Genomic DNA, 10,260 nt, shown 5'->3' on the forward strand with positions numbered 1-10,260 from the left:
AAAAATAACAAAAATGAAAGCTGTGTATTGCCTTTGTTTCTTTTCTCTCCTTCCCCATGAACAGGCAAGGGATAACTTTAGATCCATCTCAAGGCACCAGGGAAAAGATCCTACCCAAGTGAGGGCTGTCACCAGCTGGTCTCGCCTCCCTCGGATCGTCCACAGGACCGAGGAGTCTATTTCTCAGCTACGTACAGCCGAATTGATTCCTAACTAATTGTGTGAATTTGTGTGCCTTAGCAAGCTTTGTGGTCCTCTCTTGGGAATACAGATATATTTGATGCTTTTAAAAATCCTCTTAGAAGCCGGGCGTGGTGGCACACGCTTGTAATCCCAGCATTCGGGAGGCTGAGACCGGAGGATCGAGGTTTGCGGACAGCCTCAGCTACTTAGTGAGGCCCTCTGTAACTCAGTGAGACCTGGTTTCAAAATAAAGAATAAAAAAAAGGGCAGGGGGTGTAGCTCGGAGGTCAAATGCCCCTAGGTTCCATCCCCAGACCCGCAAAAAAAAAAAAAAAAAAAAAAAAAAAATCCTCTTAGAAGTAAATAAGAAATCTATAGCAATGAAGCAAGGTTTTGGGAGATAAACCATGTGGTTATTTCCCTGGTTGGGACCCTGTTAATCACTCCCTCACACTCTCACAGTGCCCCAAAGAGGTCACCAAGGATTGGGAGCACAGGGGTTTTCTCTTTATGCATAATAAATAGCCAGAATGCGCACAGATTAATTAGTACATTGAAAAGGTGCCTTCAGCCACTTGGACACCGTCACATGCTCCTAGGTGTGCAGGTAGATTGAGAGGAGGCACCAGGGCACCCACATGGACTCAAAGGAACCCAGGAGTTTCTCACCCAGCTCTCATTCTACCTCGCAGAAACTGAGGTCCAGAGAGAGCAAAGGGACAGACAAGGTCCAGATGGGCTGAGACCAGGATGCCCGAGTCCTCCAGCCCAGGTCAGGGCTGCTGACAGGTCTGGGATAATAAACTGAGATCCCAGCGTGCTCGTACAGACTGACCTCCAGGAAGGATCGGAGGGAGGGTGGAAGGAGGGATCTGAGATGGACTGAGCCGGCTCGGGTCCAGTGATCTTTTCACCCAGCACTCCTTGAGGGCAGGATTCATCTCAGATCCACTTGATATCTTTCACATTTTAAATGACAAATAAATACCACAAATAAATGCTATAGCCAACTAAGGGATCTGGCTTTGCGGGGAAAATATCTACAGAGTAACCCTGTGGTATCCATAACCAAGCAGCTTCTTCATCATCACACAACAAAATGCCACTCACACTTCAAAACCCCGCTCAGGTGCAGCCTGTTCTGCAAGTTTTTGCTATGGTTTGGTGGAATTTCTAAATCAGTATGACTGGTTATACAGTCACACTTGCTGATGTTCATGTGTGTTTAATACGTTGAACTCACATTCGTTTGGATTGTAGAAAGTCTAAAGGATCATGCTCGGATTCGCATAGAATTCTACAGTCAAGGTACGTACATGTCTGCCATTTTATTTGGTTGTAACTGGAACCCCAAGTAATAGGAGGTGTGGGGATTATGATTTTCACTGGACAGAAACAGAATCTGAGGCCCATAGAGATTGAGAGAGCCTACAGTTAGTTGGCTTCTGGATTTTTAGGGGCACCTATGGGGACTCACCGCAGAAATCAGCTGTCCTCCAATCCACACAGACCCCACTGGTCCGACAGAGGTGGGCATAGGAGGCGATCACGTCACACACTCGCTCCTGGTGGCAACTGTCCTGCTGGCAGATGGCATAGAAGGTGGCCGGGGCCAGGAGCTTGTGGCACTCAGCAAACAGACCCGAGAGGAGGAGCTGGCAGTGGGAGCTGTTGGAGACGGGACAGTGCTCCTCGGGCACAGGCTGGCATGGCCGCCCCGGCTGCTGCACCGTCCACTCCTGGACAAGCGTCTTCCAGTCTGTGGTGACTGTGCCGTCCCTCAGCATGAAGTCATTGGCCCCGTTCTCATCACAGATCCCTAGAGAAACAAGAAAAGACAAGGTTGGCAGCCCCAGGTGCTGAAAACCCACCAATGCCAGAGACCGGGCCGTCCTCCATCAGCGCCCACCAGGGTCTGTACTTTGTTGCTGGGCGCCTGTTACTGGACCCAGAAGTGCATCTGAGGGCCCTGAGAGTACAAGTGAGGCCCACCAACATGGGGAGTGGAGGGAGAGTGGATGGCGAAAGGGCTCTTACCGCAGAGACCATACATCTTGGAAGCAGAGGTCTTAGGACTAAGCTGCAGCTGGAACTCATTGTTTTGTGGAGTGAAAGTGAATATGTGGCCGAGACGGTGGAATCTGACCTCATGCATGATGGCACCATAGATTCTGACCTCCATGTTCCCACCTACGTAAGGGACAGGGACCAGTCTCCCGTTCACTGCCACCTGCAAAAGAAAAAGCTCATCGACCATCCAGCAACAAGGAATCCTAGAATCTCAGTCCCGGCTTCTTCCTGGAGTTACCAAGAGACTGGGCACAAGTGCAGTGTTGACCATAGACCCTGATATCTGTAGGAGCTCTTCTGAAACAAAGTGTCTTTGCAGAGCTTGGCAGGGCAGATTGTTATAATTGAGTACAGAAGCCAAGCACCTGGCCCTGGACCACCTAGGGGTCAAAGAGAACCTTGAGTCTGTGTGGTGCAACTGGGAAGAGCAACCCCCTGGAGATAGGTTGCAAAGTCACCATTTTTTCCGGGCCTGTCAAGGCAGTCTCCAGGATCATCTAACAGGATGTCTTCAAGTCCTCTTTGTGTGTATGTGCGTCACTAGAAGCTCTTTGGAGGCCCCACCATGTATCATATCAAACATATTAAAATGTACTCACACCCAGCGATGAATATGATTTTTTGCTATAAAAATTTTGGAAGGGCTTTTTATCGCTTTGATTTTAAAATTTTTTGGCTATGAGTTACTCGTTTAATATATGACTAGCTATGATTTTTCAGCAATTATTGTTCATGTGCAGAAATTCTTGCAAAGTGAGAAAAATCTAGCCTGTGAGTTGTTTTCACGCAATGAAATATTTATGATTTCCAAATGAACAAGTAAAGAAGTTGGCATCATGTAACCTTTTGTAAACATTTAATCAAACATGTATTTATATCAGTTTGGCAGTTTCCTTTTCAAATTTTGGAGCCATAGATTTTGTTTAGGACCTAAATATTTTCAAAGGCCCTGATTCAGGCCCTAAATATTTCCCTTTGGAAAGCTCACAGGCCTTAGGCACTGGGCTCATAATGCCTACTGGATAAACAGACCTGGTGCCAACCCCAGTTTTCTACCAGTGCCAGAAACTGGCACTAAATTCATAATTTAACGCTATCTAAAATTGATTCTCTCCTCCAAATCTGGGCCCAGAACAATATGAGAGCACGCCAAGAAGAGGGAGATAGCAATAAGCCCCTTCGAAGAAGGTGGTTCTCTGCTAGCCTGGCAGGAGGTTGAGTCCCCAGCAGCAGCACCAGCTGACACCAGCCGCCACCAGTCCCTTGTGGCTTCCCTGAAGCTCTGTAGCCGCTTTGCCTGGGACCCACCAGAAGCACCTCTCACCTCCATGTCACTGTGGAGTTCCACCGAGAGCCCGTCATGCTTCACCTCGATGGATTTCATGCAAGCCGGCCTCGCCCCAGGGCTGCAGGCGCCATTGTGGAGAATCACCTCCAGATCCTGCTCCTTGTTTTGAAACAAGACGTAGGAACAGCTGCCAGTCAGCTTGAAGTTCTGCCCATCGAAGGTCACAATGTGCTGAGTAGAGCTACCCGTGCACACACCTGGGCGGAGAGCAGAGGAGGGATGGGACACTATCCAGCCGCCATGCCTGTGATGTGAGGAGGGCCCGCGACCAGGCCGCACGCAGACAAATCCAGCTGAGACCTCCACGGGCCCTTTAAGGTCTAATGTTTTCCTTTTTACAGATTAGAAATCTGAGACTGAAAGGTTGAAATGCTTAGGTAAGTAACACTTGGCCATCAAATATTTCTTGGAGAAGGTTTAGAAGGATAAATATGATATTAAAATAAGGCAAATTATAGAACCATACTTCCAAGAAATGTAAATGTGCTACAGGGATGCCTTGGTCCAGGGAACAAAGTTATGTTCCAGGGGTGTTATAACTTGTTAAAATCACAAGGAGCTAAGTGAGATATGAACTCATGATCTCATTGTAAAGAAAATTCACCTAAAGACACATGTATACATCCAGCTGCCAAGTGACTAATCATGCAATTGGCCATGTGGACATGTTAACTTAATCCCTTAAGGGGCTGCATAAGAGAAATTTATCCTGAGCCAAAAAAGGGGGTCTCAGAGCTCCTTCATTTGACCCTGAGTCATTCACATAATCATTAAATCCTCAAGGTTCCTATGCAAAACCATTTGTGAATATTAACCATTTTGCATCTACATAAGGCCATGCAGTAAAACGTGCCCACTTTGAAGGAATCACTGCTGTAAGTGATTTGAAAGCTAATCTTGGACCTAAATGAAGGTGGAGATGAGCTTTCCAGACAGACCACAACTGACAGGGGTGGGTGAGTAAAAGCCCAAGGACTGAGAGGAAGACTCAGTGGAGGAGTGAGGGCACACTACTAGCCAGTCCAGGAGAGCGTCCCCCTGCGGAGGAGACTGTCAAGGAAGCAGAGCCGCTGACAAATGGCAGGTCTGGAAGCACCACTTCTCAGAGCCGAGCAGCCTCCCCAGAAGTCCCTCCACTCCATCCCCTAATCCCTTGAGCATCCAGTCATTTCTAAGCAACAGGACTGATAGCTACTGGCCTGCTGGGTCCAGGCTGCAAGTGATCTCTGCTACGGTTTTCAGAAGTGTCCCCCTTCTGAAAGGCCCCTGTGTTGGAGCTTTGCTTTGCAGCCTGTCACACTCCTGGGAGGTACCCTTAAGAGGTGGAGCCTGGTGGGAAGGAGTTAAGTCACTGGAGGTGTGCCCTCGGAGGGGTTATTGGGATCCTGACCCCTTCCACTCATAGACCTAAAAACAATGGGGCCAACTAACCATGGACCGAAACCCCCCAAACTGTGAGCCAAAATGAACTTTTGCAGGCAAAGAGCCTGCTAAAGAAGTAGTAAAACAATCCTATTGTACCGGGCGTGGTGGGGCACGCTTGTAATCCCCACGCTTGGGAGGCGGAGACAGGAGGATCGTGCAGGTTCGAAGCCAGCCACCCTGGCTTAAGAGACCCTGTTTCCAAATTTTAAAAAGTATAAAAATAGGTCTGGGAGTGTAGCCCGGAGGTAGAAGGGCTTCCAGGAACCCCAGTACCACCAAAAAAAAATCCTATTGTAGATTATATGACATCATACCTGGAAAACCCTAGAGAATCTATGATAAAAACCAACTCAATAAAATAGAGTACAATAAAGTCACAGGATATGAGATTAAGATAATAGAAACCAATACCATTCATATGCACAAATAATAACCAGTTGAAGGACATAATGAAGAGGAAAAATAATAGCAACACAGAAGTTTGAGTACTTGGCATAAACTTAGCAAGAAATGTGCAGAAGCCCTATGAGGAAACTTTAAAATACTCCTGGAATACAGAAAAGTAGGCTTGGAATAAGTGGACAGAAGTTCCTGTCTTGGATAGGATGTGTCAATATCATACAGATGTAAGTTCTCCTAAAGTTGATGTAGAGATATAATACAACCCCAATAAAGATACCAATGAATTCTGAGCTAAACAAGTTGACATTGAACTTTATATAGGGGGGAAAAAAACGTGAAATAATACTTAGAAAAACACTGTAGAAGAAAACAACGCAAAGGTACTAGTCCTACCAGACACGAAAACACACTATAAATCCTCTGTAATTAAGATGACATAATAGTGTTACATGAATAGCTAATAACAAGTAGAATGAAATAAGAATTTCAGAAACAAGTCTATGCATGTTTGAAACTTGAATGTATGATGAAAGTTCTCACATTGTGAGGGCAAATTTTGGCAAGTCAACAAGTGATATTGAGTAGTTGTTTTAAAAAGATAAAACTAGTACTGCACTTCGTACCGTACAAAACAATGATCTTTAAATAGAACAGGTAAGCCAGGCGTGGTGGTGCACGCTTGTAATCCCCACGCTTAGGAGACTGAGACAGGAGGATCGCACGGATTCAAAGCCAGCCTCGGCTAATTAGTGAGGCTCTCGGCAACTTAGTGAGACCCTGTTTCCAAATAAAATATAAAATAGGACTGGGAGTATAATCCAGAGATAGAAAGCCTCTGGGTCCCATCCCCAGTACCACAAAAAAATAATAAATAAATAAATGAAAAATAAATAGAACACGTATATAGATGTCAAGCTTAAATTATACATGAACTAAAGGGAAATATAGCTGAATTCTTCACTTTAACTTTTCAGTGTGGATAGGATTTCTATCTATGACTCAAAACCCAGCCAGTAGAATAAAATATTGATTAAATATGGATTATATAAAATAAAGAAGTTCGAAGAGCAAAAATCATTAAAAACAAAATCAACATAGTTGGCCCAAATGAGAGGAAATACTTGTGAGCTGTATCACAGATGATGGGATAATAGCCCTTAATATTTTAAAATAGAGAATAAAGACTAAAATCCAATAAAAAAAGAAGAAATAATAGACAAATATGGGGCAGAAATAGATACCCAGCTTCAAGAAGCCTAAAGGGCTCCAGGTAAGATGAATCCAAAGAAGTCCATGCGGAGATATAATCAAATTGTCAAGAGTCAAAGGTAAATACAGTCTCTTGAAACAGCAAGAAAAGAGCTACTTGCCACATACAAGGGAATCAAAATGAGACAGTTAGCAGATTTCTCGGCAGAAACCTTACAGGCCAAAAGAGAATAAGATGTTATGTTCAAAGTTCTGATAGGAAAAAAAGTGTCAACCAAGAATACTGTATCTGGCAAAACTGTCCTTTGAAAATGAAGGGAAAATGAAGATTTTTCTCAGAAAAGCAAGTTCATCATCACTAGACCTACCTTATAACAAACGTATATTGAGATGGGTGTGATGACACACACCTGTGGTACCAATATTTGGGAAGCTGAGACAAGAGGATGACCGGTTTTAGGTCAGCTTCAGCAACTTAGTGAGGCCCTCAGTAATTTAGTGAGACCCTGTTTCAAAATAAAAAATAAAATAGGATTGGGAGTGATTCTGAAGCAGAACACCCCTGGGTTCCATCCCCAGTACCACAAATAAAAAATTAGGAGGAAGCCAGGCCTGGTGGCGCACGCTTATAATCCCCGCGCTTGGGAGGCAGAGACAGGAGGATCGCGCAGGTTCGAAGCCAGCCACGCGCGCTGGCTTAGAAGACCCTGTTTCCAAGTATAAAATGTAAGAATAGGTCTGGGAGTGTAGCCTGGAGGTAGAAGGGCTTCCAGGAACCCCAGTACCACCAAAAAAAAAAAAAAAAAAAAAAAAAAGAATTAGGAGGAAAAGGAAGAGGAGGAGGAAGAGAAGGAGAAGGAAGAGAAAAAAAAAACAGATAAACTGAGTTTTTCAAGTTGAAATGAAAGGTCCTTAAGCAGCAATGCAAAAGTGCACAAAAGTTTAAGGTTCTCGGTTAAAGGTTAATATATAGATAAGCTCAGGATATTGTACTACTGTAATTGTAGTGCATGAATCACTTTTAAAACTAGTATAGAATTTCAAAATATATATAAAAATAATTATAACTATAAATCTAGCTTTGAGTATACCTTATTAAAAAGATGTAAACTGTGGCACCGATAACATAAATTAGAGGGAGAAGTAACAAAGTAGAATTTTTGTATGTAATTCAAGCTAAGCTATTGTCAGCTAAATAGATTATTATAAACCGGGCATGGTGGCGCACACTTGTAATCCCAGCATTCAGGAGGCTGAGACCAGAGGATCGCGGTTCGCTACATAGTGAGGCCCTCCGCAACCCAGTGAGACCTGGTTTCAAAATAAAGAATAAAAAAAAATAGGGGCAGGGGGTGTAGCTCGGAGGTCAAATGCCCCTGGGTTCCATCCCCAGACCCACCAAAAAATAAATAAATAAAGTATTATAACTAAAGGATGCTTTATATAAGTCTCATAGTAACCACAAAGAAAATACCTATAAAATAAAATGAGAAAGAAATCAAAATATATATATATACTATATATATCACTAAATGTACATTGTCATACATATATACATATATATAAAATACAACAATGGCAGCAAGAAAAAATAAAGGCAAAAAACTACAGGACAGGAAAAAATAACAAAATGGCAACGGTAGTCCTTTCCTATTAGTAATTACTGTAAATGTAAATGGAATAAACTCTCCTATCAAAAGATAAAGAGTAACTGAATAAATTTTTACAAATAAAACCCAACAATACCCAACAATCTGCTATTCTTGGAGGGTCACTTGAGACTTAAGGGCCATATGCTAAAAGTGAGAAGAGGGGGAAAAATATTCTATGCTATTAACAACCAAAAGAGAGCAGGGCACCTGCACTTACATCCAACAAAATAGACTTTACATCAGAAGTGATCACAAGAGACTAAGAGCACGATACATAACTGGCAATTCATAGAAAATTATAATGATTATAGATACATATGCACCCAACATCAGAGCATCTAAACATACGACACAAATGTTGACAGAATTAAAGACAGAAATAATCAGCAACATAATACTAGTAAGAGATTTCAGGATCTCACTGTTAATGAATATCCAGACAGAGAATCTATAAGGAAACAGAGGGCCCGAGTGACACTATTGACGAATGGACTGAAGGGACACAGGGAGCGCTCCCCCCCGCCCCGACCACAGCAGAGCGTGCGTCCTCCTCAAGCACGCGTGGAGAAAGCACACGCTAGTTCATAAAACAAGTCTTATCAACTATGACAGAAATTGCTCTGAGCACTTTTCTGACCCCTGTAGAAGGAAACTAGAAATCAGTAATAGAAGGATTTCAGAAAATTCACAAATATATAAAATTAACACCTTGGAACAAAAAAAATAGATCAAAGAAGAAATCAGAAGATGTTCTGAAATAAATGAAACCATCACAAAACTTATGGGATACAGCAAAAGCAGTGATAAAGTTTTTAGCAGTGAATGCTTTCATTAAAAAAAAGGGGGGGGCAAAGACTTCACACAACTTACCTTTACAACTTAAGAACTTAGAACAAGAGGATTGAACTGAAGCTAACGTTGGCAGGAGCATAGAAACAATAAAAGTGGTAAATACATGAAGTAAAAATAGAAAAATAAAACTAAGAGTTGTTTTTTGAAAAAGATCAGCAAAACTGACAAACCTTTATAACTAGACGAGGAAAAGAAAGAGAAGATTCAAATAAACCAGAAATGAGAGGGGGAAGATGACAACTACAGCATAAAAATAAAATGGGTTACAAGAGACTCCTATGAACAATTATACACCAACAAATTGGACAACCTAAAAAAATGAATAAAGCCTTGAAACATGCCACCTACCAAAACTGAATGATGAGGAAATAGAAAATCTGAACAGACCCCAAACTAGTATAGAGATTAAATTAGTAATCAAAACCTCCCAACAGAGAAAAACCCAGATGGCTTTACTGGAGAATTCTACCAAACTTCAAAGAAGAATTAATGCCAATCCTTCTCAAACTTTTCCCCCGAAAAAAGTGAAGAGAAGGGAATACTTCCAAACCTATTTTATGAGGCCAGAATTTCTCTGATCCCAAATTCAGACAAAGATATTCTATGAAAAGGAAACTAAGGCCAATATTCCTGATGAGTGTAGATGCAGTATTATTCCCCACAGCCAAGAGGTAGAAACAACCAAAATGTCCATCAATTGACAAATAGATAAGAAAATTTGGTCCATACATACAGTGGTATATTATTCAGCCTTTAAAAAGAAGGAAATCCTTTCATATGCTACAACATGGATTCACTTTGAGGGCATTATGCAAAGTAAAATAAGTCACAGAAGGAGAAAAACTGCATGAATCCACTTAAATGAGGTACCTAAAATAGTCAAACTCATAGAAGTGAAAAGCAGAATAGTAGTTACAGGGCCTGGGGGGAGGGAAAATGTTCAATGGGTAGGGAGTTACATTCATGCAGGACCAAGAAAAGGTTCTAGAGATTTGCTGTACAACAATGTGCAACCAGCTAAAAATACTGTATTGTACACCTGAAAATGTATTAAAAAGGCAGACCTCATGTCATGCATTTTTTACGATGTTAAAAAATAGAAAAACGGAAGGAAACACG

The 10,260-nt window shown here is 42.3% G+C and overlaps 1 protein-coding gene across 1 annotated transcript in view; it reads right to left on the bottom strand.

The window, feature by feature from the left end:
- VWF (von Willebrand factor) overlaps positions 1-10,260 on the bottom strand; it is a gene marked incomplete at both ends in the record, with an annotated part of 145,522 nt that overhangs the window by 39,068 nt on the left and 96,194 nt on the right. The window contains 3 exons of the mRNA XM_080705966.1: positions 1,661-2,002; positions 2,221-2,413; positions 3,578-3,798. Of these exons, the coding sequence (XP_080562092.1) occupies positions 1,661-2,002; positions 2,221-2,413; positions 3,578-3,798 (756 nt within the window). The remainder of the gene's footprint in view (positions 1-1,660; positions 2,003-2,220; positions 2,414-3,577; positions 3,799-10,260) is intronic.

The sequence above is a fragment of the Muscardinus avellanarius genome (assembly GCF_963383645.1).
Source record: "Muscardinus avellanarius genome assembly, chromosome: 11".
Lineage (NCBI taxonomy): Eukaryota > Metazoa > Chordata > Mammalia > Rodentia > Gliridae > Muscardinus > Muscardinus avellanarius.